This window comes from Heteronotia binoei, chromosome 18 (assembly GCF_032191835.1).
Source record: "Heteronotia binoei isolate CCM8104 ecotype False Entrance Well chromosome 18, APGP_CSIRO_Hbin_v1, whole genome shotgun sequence".
In the NCBI taxonomy this organism is placed as follows: domain Eukaryota; kingdom Metazoa; phylum Chordata; class Lepidosauria; order Squamata; family Gekkonidae; genus Heteronotia; species Heteronotia binoei.
The window spans coordinates 36,773,688-36,789,435 of record NC_083240.1 but is presented as its reverse complement, the minus strand read 5'-3'; the positions used below and the strand labels follow the sequence as shown (position 1 = coordinate 36,789,435).

Below are 15,748 nucleotides of genomic sequence, written 5' to 3'. Positions count from 1 at the left end.
TGCGGGACCTCGCTCAGTTCCGCAAGGCCTGCAAGACCGCTCTCTTCCGGCAAGCCTTCAGTCGACTGTAGGAGAATTCTGGAACAACTGTCGTTCTGAGAATATGCGTAACATCTGATTTGTTAGTACCAACTGTAGATTGTTTTAACTTGTACTGTTTAATGGTTTTATTGATTTTATGACTGCAATCATAGTTTACTATGATTTGATGTAAGCGGCCCCGCGGCGCAGAGTGGTAAAGCAGCAGTACTGCAAGTACTGTGGTCTGAACTCTCTGCTCATGACCTGAGTTCGATTCCAGCAGAAGCTGGATTCAGGTAGCCGGCCCAAGGTTGACTCAGCCTGCCATCCTTCCGAGGTCGGTAAAATTAGCACCCAGCTTGCTGGGGGAAAGTGTAAAAGACTGGGGAAGGCAATGGCAAACCACCCCGTAAAAAGTCTGCTGTGAAAACATTGTGAAAGCAATGTCACCCCAGAGTCAGAAATGACTGGTGCTTGCACAGGGGACCTTTCCTATGATTTGATGTAAGCCTCCCTGAGCCTGCCTCGGCAAGGAGGGCGGGGTATAAATCTAATTAAACATAAACATAAACAAAATTCCCAAATGCAGAATCTCAAAAAAGTTTCCATAAACTTGGACTAGAAGCAGAAACAAGCAACCAAAAGGATAACAGGCCATCCACTGCAAGGAAATGCACTGTAGGGGGTTATAGGTTAGAAAAAGTTTGAATGAGGATCTATGTAGGCAAGGCACATGGAGATCCATTCATAAATCTCATTGTTTAAAGCTAAAAGCAGCCTTAGACATTGGCCACAGAACTGGAGGGAGGAGGGTGCCTTAAACCATTTCCCTACACCAGGTTTTCTTGATAAAAACCAGAAGAGAGGAGAGAGTTATCATGTCTCGCAGTGCATTCAGTGATCTACTTCAGTCTCATTCTTAAAGGGAGACATGATAAGATTTATAAAATGTGGCCTAGTGCAGAAGCGGGGGGATAGAAAAACCGTTTTCTCATTCAGTGAAATGTATTGGCAGCAGGTTCAGAAGCGATGAAGGGGAGTTGTATTTCACACATGTCACAGTTAGCTTACGGAACTCACCGCTACAAGTTGTGGAGACAGCCGCTGGCTTCAATGGCCTTTCAGAAAATGGACGAGGCAAATTCAAAGAACACGGTTCTGTTGACGTCCTGAAAGAGAGGCCCATTTTCTGGATGCTTTGCTTCTGGATTTCTTGGAGGCACCGGGCTGTCCTCTGTTGGAAAATGGACACTGGATTAGATGGCCTCATCCAGCAAGGCTCATTGTGGATTCTGAGAATCCGGATGGAATTTTGTCATGCCTACAAATCCTCCCCGGGGGGTGGGGGGTGGGGTAATAAACACTTAGGTGGCTCCCCCAGAGGCAGGACGAAAAATACTTGCTTTTCAATCCCCAGCCCCTTCCTCTCGGATATGTCTGGTGAACTATTAATTTAAATTCTCCCCTTTCAAAAAAAAAAATTTGGCTGCCTTTGTCAAAATGAGATTCCAGGTCTCGAGAAGGCTGTGCAGGTGAGCACCAAAAAAAAAAAAAGTGCTCTGTCCTTTGAAGTCCCCCTTTCTCATCCTCCCCACCCCTCTGGCTCTTGCGGCTGATTTATGAGACACAGGCCCCAAAATTAGCCACTGCTTGAAAACATCCAAGGAAGGGCAAGGCAGCAGGGCTGGCTACTAATTGCCATGATCGATTGGCCACAAATCATACATGAGCCCAGGAAACCATTCGGGGCTTGGCTGGGGCCCCAACAATTTGTCAGGCGAGCATCCATCTTTCACGACTGCGTGGCACGCTCACACAAGCTCATACCCACAGATGTTACAGACAACATGGGCGAAGGATCTATTTTCCCTAGGAAACTGAGCTTAGCACCGGAGTTCAGAAAGGGACGGCGCTTCTTTCCTTCATCGACAGGCCAGGTGAAAATTCCACAGGATCACCTGTTTCCTATTTGGAAAGGACCTCTATATTGGGGAACATGGATGTAGGTCTTCTTCGCACATGATGAACGCATGTTCAGAACTGAAAGGCAGCCTTGCTGGATTGGACTTAGCATCTTGATTCTAAAAGCAGCCAATGAAAAGGTTCACACACACACGCACACACACCGCACTGTTTGAATCTGATGTTCTGAAGTACACTGCTTCCAAACATGGAAAGAGTTCTCTCTCTCTCTCCCTCTCCCTCTCTTCCACTCCCCGCCCTTTATTCATCCATTTGTTTTTCTGACTGTGGTGTTTCAAAGCCCGAGGATGACTAGAAAGCCCATGATCTAACAACATTGCTGAAGCTCAGCAAGTCTCAGTATGATCCAAGCCTGGAAGGGAGACCTAGGGGTCCATTTCCTTGGGTTCGATGATGGAAGAAAAACAAGCTATTTTGAATTTTGATATTAAAATAGCTTCATCTCACTTCCCCACCCCCCAGTGGTTAGAAAAAATAATTATCTCCATAGGAAATTTCCATAGAATATCCATAGAATATCTCCATCTCCATATCTCCATTATTAGGGGAAAGCCCTGCAGGAACTCATTTGCATATTAGGCCACACCCACTGATGATGTCAAGCAAGTCAGAACTGCGTTCCTGCACAGAAAAAGCCCTGATGTTCTTTCTCTCTCCCCCTCCCCTTAGAATCTTTTTTGCTACCCAAATGATAAATGCCTTCAGGTAAAGAAGATTAGAAACGGATGTGGTCTAACATGGCTAAGCTCTAAAATGGGCGTTCTTTGTACCACTGCTGAGAGAACCCCAATGTGTTGGCCAAAACACAGGGTATTAGCCAGCCGAGACGTTTCTCTGCCCTGGGGTCCCTCATCCCACCACCCAGTCTGAAGGGACAGGAAGGTCTCTGCTGGGGGGGCAGGCACTTCTAGCCTCTTTATCACATGCCCAAATCTGTCTTGCCACTTCCTTCCTTCCTGCTCCTTGGGCAGAGGGCGTACCTGGGACCCCCGAGCGAATTCTTCCCCTTTGCAGCTTGATGGGGGTGGGGAAGAACTTTGACTCTCCTCCCTTTTGCAGAAGAGGAACCGATCGGGAGGAGAATAGGCAAGAGGTGATATGACAACTGCCCCGTTGATCTATCCTGTGACTTTCTCGCTTGTGGATCTTTGTTTCAAGCCCAGACACTGTAAATTTATCCTCCAGACCCTGAGAAATGAGGGGGAAAGCTGCAGGGTTGGGGGGAGGGGGGAAGGGTTGTCAGCTAAAAGCCAGCAGCTTCTCCAGGAAGAGCTGACCTTTCTCAGAGGGTTTCTTATTTGAGACGTTCTGCATTAAAAAGTCACAGCCTATTAAAGAAAAGAAAAACAATCCTCCCAATTGACTAAAACATTGAACAACAGAGAGACAAACCTTTTTTCCCAGTTGCCCAGGTGAAAAGAAGTTTTGGTAAAGAAAGGGCAGAAACATCCCTGCAAGGAGAAACTCATTTTGGGCTTTTCAGTAGAGACTAAACGAGGGGCTGGGCTGGGGCAGAAGCCAACGACAGCTTTTCATTGCACCTTGCAGCTGTCAAATTCACACTTCTACACAGGGGTCATTTCATAGGGGAAAAAATGAGCTAATTAGCATAACTCATTTGCATATGCCACACACCTCTGACATCAGCTCAGCATCTACCTTGAATTATAATTGTCATCATAAAACCTTACTCCCATCGTACTTTTTAAATTACTTTCTCCTGTGTGGCCACAATGGCATGAGGAAGACTTCTGTCTGTCTGCTTTCTAGGTTTTGGTTCTTTTCCCATTTTTGGTGGGGAAAACTATTCGAAAGTTTGTCAAATCTTAGAGTTCAGCAAAATTCTCGCAGGGGGGTTGAACAATGGAGCCCAGAAGCGAGTATGAAGAGGGGGGGGGGAAGGTGTTAAGAAAGAAAGAGCATAATACAATTTAGAGGTTCTGGAACTCTGCTCCTGTGAGCTCCGACCCAAAATGAGGCCTACTTCTACAACATGTGGCTTTAAAAGAGGACTAGTGAAATGGAACCTCCCTGTGCAGGAACAATAGATCTCTGTGTACTGAACAAAAGAACACAAGAGAAGCCATGTTGGATCAGGCCAATGGCCCATCCAGTCGAACACTCTGTGTCACACAGTGGCCAAAAAAACCAGGTGCCATCAGCAGGTCCATAAGAACATAAGAGAAGCCATATTGGATCAGGCCAGCGGCCCATCCAGTCCAACACTCTGTGTCACACAGTAGCCAAAAAAACCCAGGTGCCATCAGGAGGCCCATAAGAACATAAGAGAAGCCATGTTGGATCAGGCCAGTGGCCCATCCAGTCCAACACTCTGTGTCACACAGTGGCCAAAAAACCCAGGTACCATCAGGAGGTCCATAAGAACATAAGAGAAGCCATGTTGGATCAGACCAGTGGCCCATCGAGTCCAACACTCTGTGTCACACAGTGGCCAAAAACCCCCATGTGCCATCAGTAGGTCCATCAGTAGGGCCAGGACACTAGAAGTCCTCACACTGTTGGCCCTCCCAAGCACCAAGAATACAGAGCATCTCTGCCCCAGACAGAGAGCTCCAACAATATGCTGCAGCTAATAGCCACTGATGGACCTCTAGATGTCTGGAATGAACAACTGGGGAGGGCCATCCCTGTCACACACACTCCTTGTGAGCTTCCAAGGGTCATGGCATCGCACTTTGTCAAATATGTCATTTGGAGCTTCACACTGTCTGTGGAGGCACTTGCTCTCAGCTCCCCACTCAGTACATGGGTAAAACATACAAACCAGAACTTTCTCCTGACAAGAAAACCAGCTTCGTTCTGCTGGGTGACGACATGCCAGAAGGCAGGCCGAGTCTGCCAGAGCCAAGCAAAAAACGAGGACCTTCCAGATCAAACAAATATGTTGCTCAGCCATGCTGACATGTGCCACAGCCACCACTCCCTCTCTTGTTATGCACCATACAGTCTGCGCGGAATAAGCCTATCGGTCTGTGATCCTTCTGTTTTCCCCATTTGGAGCGACTCTCTAGTTATTACAGCCCCTTCCCCTCTCCCTTCCCTCCGGGGGAGAGTTGGCGAGGAAGGCGCAAGGAGAGGCATGCAGTTGCCCGCTGCAGAAGAGCAGGTGGGGAAAGGCTCAACCTGCTGGACACGCCTGCTCCTTCCTGTGAGCTGCGGCCTAGCCCGGATACCTGGAGGCAGGTCATAAAAGGGACCTGCAACCAGACGCCACGGGGAGCAATTACACTTCAGCCTCGCAGAGTTCTGAGACAGAAGCTGCCTCCTGGAATTTCCGGGCAAAGCTCTGCGCAGGATTCAGCGTGTGACTCCGGGACGTGCTTCAGTGCACCATGCCCAGCTCGGTTCTGGAGAGGGGGGTGAGCCAGCTCCAGGAACTCCATGCGCGCCATGGCACTCCAGTGTGGAAGGCCCATTTCCTGCAGCCCAGAGTCTCCCAGGTCCCTGCAAACGGCAGCACCAAAGAAGCCAAGCCGAAGCGCAAGGCCAGGCCGATGCGCTCCAAGGCCCGGCGCATGGCTGCCAATGTCCGGGAGCGCAAGAGGATCCTGGACTACAACCAAGCCTTCAACGCCCTCCGGCTGGCCCTCAGGCACGACCTGGGGGGCAAGCGGCTCTCCAAGATTGCCACCTTGCGCAGGGCCATCAACCGGATCGCCTCCCTCTCCATGTCTCTGCGGTCTGTCTCTCGGTGGCCCTGCGCTCACGCGGAATGCCACAGGCCCTCAGGCCAGGGAAGCGTCAAAGGCAGCCTCGCCCCTTTCAGCCTCTTTCCGCTGCCTCAGGAGGCCGACAGTGCTGACCTGCCATCCTTTCAGTCATGTCCCACATCTCCGGCACGTGGCAAGCCCTTTCCTGACTCTTCTCTCCAGCCCTTCTATGGAAGTCCGAAGGAGGGCGACTACGTCCCGAGCCCTGCATATCGCTCTAGTGGCCGTTGTCATCTCGGGAACCATGCCGTCTGCCAGCCAAGACATGTGGACCATGGCCGAAGTTGCCCTTCGGAACCTTTTCCCTGGGAATAGGGATTTTTCTCCTCTCCACCCACGGCCTGATGGACCGAGGCGCCAACTGAGGTAAAACACTTTTGATCTGGGATCTGACTGGGATAGACCGAGGACGGATCCTTGTCTAACAGCCCTTGAAGAATTCTCTTCTTTGGCCCTTGAGCTGATTTGTAAAGCTAGGAAGTGATGTGCCCGTGCTGGCTATTGCCAAAATATTACTTGCATCTTCCAGATGTTAGATTTGGACAAAAAGAAAGCTTGCTGTTACTCCCTGTCTGGGACTCGGACTCGTTGACATAGTCTCTGTCTGAACCAGGAGTGGCCAAACTGCGACTTGGGAGTCACATGTGACTTTTTCACAGACATTGTGTGGCTCTCGAAGCCCCCAACACCCCATCGGCTGGCTTCAAAAAGGCATATCTCTCTTTAAATCACTCCTCTTATTTAAGCCAGGTGGGAGCTTGGATAATGCATTTAAAGTTAAAGTTGCTTTCTTTTCACCTTCACCTCTCCCATCTATTTGCCTTCCTTCCCTACCTTCCTTGTGGCTCTCAGACATTCATATCTTGTGGCTCACAAACATCTGAATGTTTATTTTATGTGGCTCTTACCGTAAGCAAGTTTGGCCACCCCGATCTGAACTGTCTTTCTGACCCCAAAACCAGTCCAACCACACCATCTGTGAGGGGGGGGGGGTGAATCCAGAGATGTAATATGGGGGACTCCTGCTCAGGGCTGCGAAATGCAAAGTGCTTTGCTCCAACCCCACTCTGATCCTTTCAGCCAGAAGTTCAGTTCTGCAGTCAGATCCTTTTATTCGCCTTTCTGCAGACACAATCCAAGGAGCACGCTGACTGGGGAGCAAATTCCATCCCCGTGGAAAGCAGGCAGGGCTTTTTGTTGTTCAGTCGCAGTTGAATCTGACTTTGCGACCCCATGGACGAAGTCACTCCAGTCACGCCAGGCCCTCCTGTCTTCCACCATCCTCTGAAGTTCCCTCAAATTCATGTTAGTTACATCAGGAACGCTGTCCAGCCATCTCATCTTTTGCCGTCCCCTTCTTCTTTTGCATTCTGTCTTTCCCAGCATCAGGGTCTTTTCCAGGGAGTGCTCCCTTCTCATTTGGTGGCCAAAGTATCTGAGCTTCAGCATCTGACCTTCCAGGGAACAGTCAGGGTTTCCCTTAGGACTGACTGATTGGATCTTCTTGCAGTCCAAGAGACTCTCAAGAGTCTTCTCCAACACCACAGCTCTCCCAAGTCAATATGGTCAGTCCCCAAGGGTGTTTTCAGAACGGCCACTTCTGGTTCTCTGCAGGCCATTTGCGAAGGTTGTTTCTGCTCAGAGGAGAACTTTTTTCGGTATGAGGATGACAGCAAAAGGGGGATGAGGGACCCAGCCTGAAAATCAAGTCAGGAACCTGAAAGGCTGAGCAGCTAAAACATTTATTACACAGTGCACAAAAACTTAAAAACAACATACACAGAATGCAAATAAAAGCTCAGAACATAGCACACAGCACGCTCATCCTATACGGAGGAGCCTCCACTCATCACAGAAGGTAATTATGAATCACCATTCTGTCCTTGGCCGTTGCTTTATTCCCAGTCTGTGTTCATGAGGGTTTTATGTGCATTCCAAGTATGTTGTTTTTAATCTTTTGTGCACTGTGTAATAAACAGTCTTTTATTTAATGCTTTAGACGCTCAACCTTTTAGATTCCTCACCAATATAAGGATGACACCTGGGGTCTTCTGGTATGTGAAGATTTAATGTGGGGGGATAGATAAAAGAAAAAAGAAAAGGCAACTATTCAAAACAACCTGCGAATATGTACAACAGCACAAATAAGGAGGGGGCGGGTTTCTATGCAATCACTACAACAAATAATAATCAAAAGTTTGTGTAGAAAACATATACGATTGTGTGTGTGCCAAGTGTGGTTAAGTCACAGCTGACTTCTGGTGACCCCAGCAAGGGGCTTTGCAGGCAACGGAGAAGCAGAGGTGGCTGGCCATCGCCTTCCTCTGCAGAGCCTTCCTGGGTGGTCTCCCTTCCAAGTACCGACCCTGCTTAGTTTCTAACTTGATAATGACCCCAGCAAGGGGCTTCCAAGGCAAGGGAGAAGCAGAGGTTGTCGCTGCCTTCCCCTGCAGAGCCTTCCTGGGTGGTCTCCCTGCCAAGTACTGATCCTGCTTAGCTTCCGAGATCTGACGAGATCAAGCTATACCATGCCTCCTTTCCTCCCCATATACAATTACATGAGAGAAACCTCTGCACCAAATACAGGTGAATCCAACAGCTTCTACTTGCAAGAAGACATGAATGAGAAAAGCCCTTGGTGAACTCTTTTGGGGGGTGTTCAGCCCACACAGCTGATTGGCAACAGGCAGCTATATATGTTCCTCATTAGGCTTCCAGCTTCTTGATTGGTGGATGACTTTCAACAATGTCATTTTAGTTATTTTGTACTGTTCTCATTCCTGTCTTCTTGCAAATAGTTAATGGATTCGCTTGTACCTTGGGGCATATATTTGTCTCATGTCATTGTCTGTTTTCTAAAGAGATTTTTAATTATTGTTCATCATTAGTGTGCAGGTGGGTTCTCCCCCCCCCCACTTCTGTGCTACAAAACTCTTTTCCAGGAATATGCGTAGTACCACCATAAGATCCATCATTTTTGTTTTATAAAGATATATCCTTGCAAGTGCTGTTCTTTCTGCACCCTGGCTGCCTTAGAATCTCTCTTCTTTCATCCAAAGCAACTGCAGGTATTTATAGGGCCACCCTAAGCGGGACCTAAATGCCGATTGACTTCACTATTTTGAAGTGTGTAACTTCACTTTGGATGCCACCGTTAGTTGGGAGGGAAAAGCTTCCAGGGCATGTTCTGATGCCCTTTTATTCCACAGCATCCAAGACTCATGCCAGGATATTGAAGCTCTGGGTCTTGGTGAGGTCCAAACTCATGTGAAACCACGTCCTCTCTGGCCTGAGTTAAGAAATGTAATCAAAGGTGAAGAAGAGATTGGATTTATAACCCACCCTTTACTACCCAAAGGAGTCTCAGAGCAGCTTACAATCTCCTTTCCCTTCCTCCCCCTACAACAGACACCCTGTGAGGTAGGTGAAGCTGAGAGAGCTCTGACAGAACTGTTCTTGAGCAGAACAACTCTGTGAGAACTTGTGACTGACTCAAGGTCACATTGGCGTGTGCATGTGGAGGAGTGGGGAATCCAACCCGGTTCTCCCAGATTAAAGTCCGTGCACTTAAACCACTACACCAAACTGGCTCTGTTAGGCCAGAGCAAAATTATCGTGCTTGGTTAACTGTAGAGACATGGGTAAAAGTGGGATTCAGCACCACTAAATGGGCTTGGTTTGTGACCAGCAAAAAAAAAAAAAGTTCTTCACCTAATATGTACTTCAACTTGTGGAACTCACTGCCACATAATAAAATGAAGGATGCTTGTTTAGATGGATTTAAATGAGGATTAGCTAAATATAATAATAATAATAATAAATTTATTTTTATATCCCGCCCTCCCCCGCCAAAGGCAGGCTCAGGGCGGCTAACACGACACGGTATATACCATGATTACAGTAAAATACAATATTATTGCAAACAATTGGACAGTTAAAACAAATAAATTACATTCATAAGTTAAATTAAAATTAATCAGCAGTTAAACCGTTATAAATTCTAAATTTCAGTTTCAGTGCTACAATTCAATTGTATATATAAGGCTAGTTGTCATTTCCCGGGGTTTCATCCTAACGCGAGCTCGAAGAGGGCAGTTTTGCAAGCCCTGCGGAACTGATTTAGGTCCTGCAGAGCTCACACCTCTTCTGGAAGTTGATTCCACCATTGGGGAGCCATTGTTGAGAAGGCTTGCTCCCTCGTTGATTTCAATTTAACCTCCCTTGGTCCAGGGACTTTTAAAAGGTTTTGAGAGCTAGATCTCAGTGCTCTCTGAGGAACATATGGGGAGAGGCGGTCCCTAAGGTAGGCAGGTCCTCGGCCATATAGGGCTTTAAAGGTAATAACCAGCACCTTATAGCGGACTCAGTACACAATTGGCAGCCAGTACAGATCCCGCAGCACAGGCTGCACATGTTCCCACCGAGGTAGTCCCACTAACAGCCTGGCCGCTGCATTCTGCACTAGCTGCAGTTTCCACATTCGGTATAAGGGCAGCCCCATGTAAAGGGTGTTACAGTAGTCTGTAAATGCATGGGGAGAGGGAGAGAAAGAAGAGAGAGAGAGAATTGGCTATTAGCAGTAATGACTAAATGGAACCTCTAGGTTTAGAAGCAGTCTCCCTCTGAATGCCAGTTGGCTGAGGACAACCACAGGGGCAAGACTCTGGCATCTATCCTTCTGTTTGTGGACCTTCTGGAGCAGGGGTGGCCAAACTGCGGCTCGGACAAATATTGTGTGGCTCGTGAAGCCCCCACTGCCCTGTTGTCTGACTTGGAGAAGGCATTTGTTTCTTTAAATCACTTCTCCAAGCAAAGCCAGCCAGCCAGCAGCTTGGAGAATGCATTTAAAGTTAAAGTTGCTTTATTTCCACCTCTCCCTACCCCCATCTATTTCCTTCCTTCCTTCCTTCCCTCTCTTCTTCCCTCCTTCCAACATCTAACATTCATGTCTTGCAGCTCTCAAACATCTGATGTTTTTATCTATGCAGCTCTTACGTTAAGCAAGTTTGGCCGCCCCTTTTCTGGATGATCTGGCGGGTCACTGTGGGAAACAGGATGCTGGAGTAGATGAACTATGGATCTGATCTAGCATCTTCTTATGGTCAAAAGAGAACTGGAAGAGTCACAGCTGAAGAGCCAAAGCCGAAGAGATCTAGAGAACAAGAAAGGGGGTCTCTATGTAGTATTGAGTGTCTCAGTGAGAAAATATATTCCACTGCTGTTCTTCTGTAGTCCACAAGATGGCACTCCTCACCCCTTAAATGCTCATGGAGGGTCATCTTGGGGATTGCTAGAAGTAAAGCTCAAATTCGGTACATCAAGCGAAAGGGGACCTCTTTGCTCTTGTCCCTTGAGACTGGGGGCTTGGATTCTATGGTTTAACAGCATCCCAGTCTCAAGCAACAAGCCTCCGGGTGGCACACAGTTTGGCAGTCTTCAGACTAAACAAACTGACAAACAAACAAAGGAGACTTGGAACACCTCCAGGGACTAGGGGTGGGGAACAGTGGCTCTCCAGATGTTTTTTGCCTACAACTCCCATCAGCCCGAGCTAGCATGGCCAATGGCTGGGGCTGATGGGAGTTGTAGGCAAAAACATCTGGAGAGCCACTGTTCCCCAACCCTGGTAGATGAAGCACTAACTTTTGTGGTCTTCACCAGATACATGGAGTGAATTCTCAGATCTATGCATGTGCATAAACAGGATAAAATTATGAATGCAAAGGATGAATGAATGCAAGGAATGCAAAAAGCCCAGCGGTGACATTTCCATGCCAAACAAGCCGTATAAAGTAAACGTTGTGGCCATTTGCAAGAGGTGATAACACCATCTTAAGCCATTTAATGCACTGAAGGGGTTAAGCAAAGTGTTGCCTCTGTTTAAGCTGTGCTTAATGCCACAGGATTCTGACTGGGAAGGACCAGGCTAGTAGGATCCCATCGGCTCTCAGAAGCTAAGCAGGGACAGTCATGGTTAGTATTTAGATGGGAGACCACAGAGGAAGTCCAGGGTTGGGACACCGCAGCAGGCGATGGCAAACCACCTCTGGACCTCTTGCCTTGAAAACTCAACGGGGTCACCAAATTGGCACTTTTCACACATGCAATGCCAGAGGAGGATGAGTTCTCCAGGATGGGGAGGGGCACATTTCCAGAAAGCTATAAAACATCTGTCTTGGAAAGGACTTGCAGGGACCTAGGGGTGGGAGGAAACCCCACATTGGTCCACAACAGGCATGGTGGGTGGGGGTGGCTGAGAAAGTCATGAGTGGAGCAACTGGGGGATGGACAGATAGCGCCACTCTGTTTCTCTTGATCTGTATTAAAAAGGTAAAGGTAGTCCCCTGTGCAAGCACCAGTCATTTCCGACTTGGGGTGACGTCGCATCATGACATTTTCACGGCAGACTTTTTACGGGGTGGTTTGCCATTGCCTTCCTCAGTCATCTACACTTTCCCCCCAGCAAGCTGGGGACTCATTTTACCACCTCAGAAGGATAGCAGGCTGAGTCAACCTGGAGCCGGCTACCTGAACCCAGCTTCCGCCGGATCAAACTCAGATCATGAGCAGAGAACTCGGACTGCAATACTGCAGCTTTACCACTCTGCGCCACGGGGCTCATCAACATTGTGGCATCCTGTATTATCGGTGGCGTCCGATGCCCACCTGCCCAAGACAGGCATACAGTCCTAATTTGGGAGCTTTTGTTAAATGGTTTTTTCTTGTAAACGACATTACTGGGATTTTAATTGGATTACATTGTTTTATGAATGAAATTGTTTCTATTGTTCTTATCCTGTCCTAACCCGCCCTGAGCCCTTTTGCAGAAGAGGGCAGGATAGAAATCCAGGCGCTGAAATGAAATAGATCAGGAAGAAGCAGTGTCCCCATTGGATGTTGGATGCCCCTCCTCATTTCAGCCTGCATTGAATCCTCTTCTATTTCTGTTGTGAAATATAATCATCACATGGCAAGTCCTTCAAAAACACATTTGTTTGCAGTTCCATCTGTCTCTAATCCAAGGTCAGGCTGTTGAAGTGTGTCGTGATTCTCCCTTCCCTTCCCTCTCCTCCCAAATCCTTTATCTCCAAGAGGACAGGAGGGGGGAACGACACAGAAGGCCTGCTGGCACGAGGGGGGCCAGGGTTTTGTATGGGGGAGGGGCTGCAATGCACAGCTGGGCTCGAGACCCTCCTGTAGCCAAACACTGTCCTGGTCACCTTGGAAAATGTTCCACAGCCACTCAGACCATGGAGCAAATGTTCCCAGTCTCTCCCAAGCCCTCTCTCTCTCTGTGCCTTCTGCCTGCAACATCTGTCCTCAGCCAAGTCCAGCTGTGACTTTTCGCTCTCCAGCTGCAGGACTTGTTCAACCACTTCCCACAATCTTTGCCCATTATCTTACCCACAACTCACTGGAGTCGATATCTTTTCAGGCAGTAATCCCAAGGGAGTGACCAACCAGCCCAGAGATCAATTACCCCTGTCCTTTCATTCTCCAAACATTCCAGAGAAGAAGCCATACAAGGGACTTTGCCACTTTAGACTATGGAAAGTTTTCCTTCCCTACCCTTTGGGATATTCCCCAGGGTTCAACAAATTCCTGCCAACTTAGCCCTGATCCAGATAGCCCAGGCAAGCCCGATCTCATCAGATCTCAGAAGCTAAGCAGGGCCAACCCTGGCAAGTACTTGCATGGCAGATCTCCAAGGAATACCAAAAGCGGGAGGCAGAGGCAGGCTGTATCAAACCATCCTCCATGCCCTAGTAGAATTTGCCAGAAGTCCAGGCATACACGCACGCACACACATACACAAACACTCACAAAAAATTAAATTCCTGCCAATACAAAGGCACTCTTTTGGGACAGATATATTCAAAACTTCACTTTTGTTAACCACATGTCCCTGTTGCCCTGGCCATCAGAAACATTCTCTTTTTCCTTTACTTTTTACTTCATGTATATCCCTATATTTCCCCCAATGGGGACCCAAAGCAGCTTACACCTCTCTCCTCTCCTCCATTTTATCCTCACAACGATCCTGTGAGGTAGGTAATGATGAAAGTGCAGGACTGGCTCAAGGTCACCCAGCGAGCTTCCATGGCAGAGCAGGGATTCAAACTCGGGTCTCCCAGATTTTAACCATATACTTCAATGGTACTTCTGCACAACATTAGCTCTCCTGTTTGATGACGAGAAGGTTATTTTTATTGTTGCGCTACAATGTACACAAACTGCCAACAGTATTTCCTATTTCAATGTACCATCTTAACTTTTTTTTTTAAATAAACCTTACCCACAAAAAGAAGCAAAGAGAGAAAGAGTAGACTCCTTTCTGCCCTGCTCGCTTTCTGCTTGCAAAGAGTTTTTGATGAGAAGTTGAGGAGACTGATGGAAGCCACTTTGGGTCCTGGTTGGAGAGAAAGGTGTGGAAGGAAGGAAGAAAAAAGGAAAGGAAAGGAAAGGAAAGGAAAGGAGAGGAAAGGAAAGGAGAGGAGAGGAGAGGAGAGGAGAGGAGAGGGGAGGGGAGGGGAGGGGAGGGGAGGGGAGGGGAGGGGAGGGGAGGGGAGGGGAGGGGAGGGGAGAAAGAAAGAAAGAAAGAAAGAAAGAAAGAAAGAAAGAAAGAAAGAAAGAAAGAAAGAAAGAAAGAAAGAAAGAAAGAAAGAAAGAAAGAAAGAAAGAAAGAAAGAAAGAAAGAAAGAAGGGAGGGAGGGAGGGAGGGAGGGGCTGATGGGAGTTGTAGGCACAAAACATCTGGAGAGCTACCGTTGGCCACCCCTGTTCTAGATACAGTGGAATAAGGTAGCAGAAGTTCTACCATTTCAGGCTGTAGGTGGAGACAGCCACATTCTCAAGACTGGAAAACCTTGCAAGTAAAAAAAAAATGAGCCGGCCAGCAAGAGAGAAGGTTGAAGGCTTGCCCTTTACACACTGAGCTGGTTTCCCATTAACAAGGCATTAGTCATGGAGGAGGCCTGCATAAAAGGGAATCTCTCCCTTGCAGCCTAGTGGCAGTCCATTCTAACCTGCCCCCAGCACTGGGCCATCCCTTCCCCCTGTGGGCCTAGACCAGGAGGAAGACAGAGATGCTTCAGTGGGGTTGAGGTCTGAGGCTGTAGTACCTCCTCCTCACCATCAACGGAGGCGGCGCTGCAGAGCAGCTGAGATCAGACCCACAGTGGCCAGGGCTTACAAGCAAGCAGGGAGCAACTCTGGCCCTTCTGCAAGATGCTATTAAAACTAGGCCACCCTCAGTGGCTGCATGCAAGAAGGGAGCCCCATGGAGCAGGGACCTACCCTGCCTTCTCAGCCTCAGAAACTCTGTGGCATGGCAGGCTTTTTTTGAAGGGCTCTTGAATGACCCAAGCGGCCCCGTGGCACAGAGTGGTAAAGCAGCAGTACTGTGGTCTGAACTCTCTGCTCACGACCTGAGTTCGATTCCAGCGGAAGCTGGATTCAGGTAGCTGGCCCAAGGTTGACTCAGCCTTCCATCCTTCCGAGGTCAATCAAAGGAGTCCCCAACTTGCTGGGGGGAAGGTGTAGATGACTGGGGAAGGCAATGGCAAACCACCCTGTAAAAAGTCTGCCGTGAAAACGTTGTGAAAGCAACGTCACCCCAGAGTCGGAAACGACTGGTGCTTGCACAGGGGACCTTTCCTTTCCTGAATGACCCACTTCTTGTAACCAACTCAGCCCAGATCAGGAAGGACCAGGTCTTTTTTTTTTGTAGCAGGAACTCCTTTGCATCTTAGGTCACACACCCTGATGCAGCCAATCCACCTGGAGCTTACAGCAGGCCCTGTACTAAGAGCCTTGTAAGCTCTTGGAGGATTGGCTACATCAGGGGGCATGGCCTAATATGCAAAGGAGCTCCTGCTAAAAAAAAAAAAGCCCTGAGAAGGACTGTTCTGTTCTGCTAGTGCCTCACTCTCTTGGGCCAGCCAGAAATGATGCAGAGGTGCTTGTCATGGATGCATTTTAGGACCTACTGAAATGCTAATTTGAGATGCGCT

General features: G+C 48.2%; 1 protein-coding gene across 1 annotated transcript; it reads left to right on the top strand.

The window, feature by feature from the left end:
• Positions 1–5,357: 5,357 nt before the first annotated feature.
• BHLHA9 (basic helix-loop-helix family member a9) lies at positions 5,358–6,080 on the top strand. Its single transcript, XM_060258970.1, is given in 1 exon segment — positions 5,358–6,080. A coding segment is annotated over 1 exon segment (723 nt).
• The last annotated feature ends 9,668 nt before the right edge of the window (positions 6,081–15,748 follow it).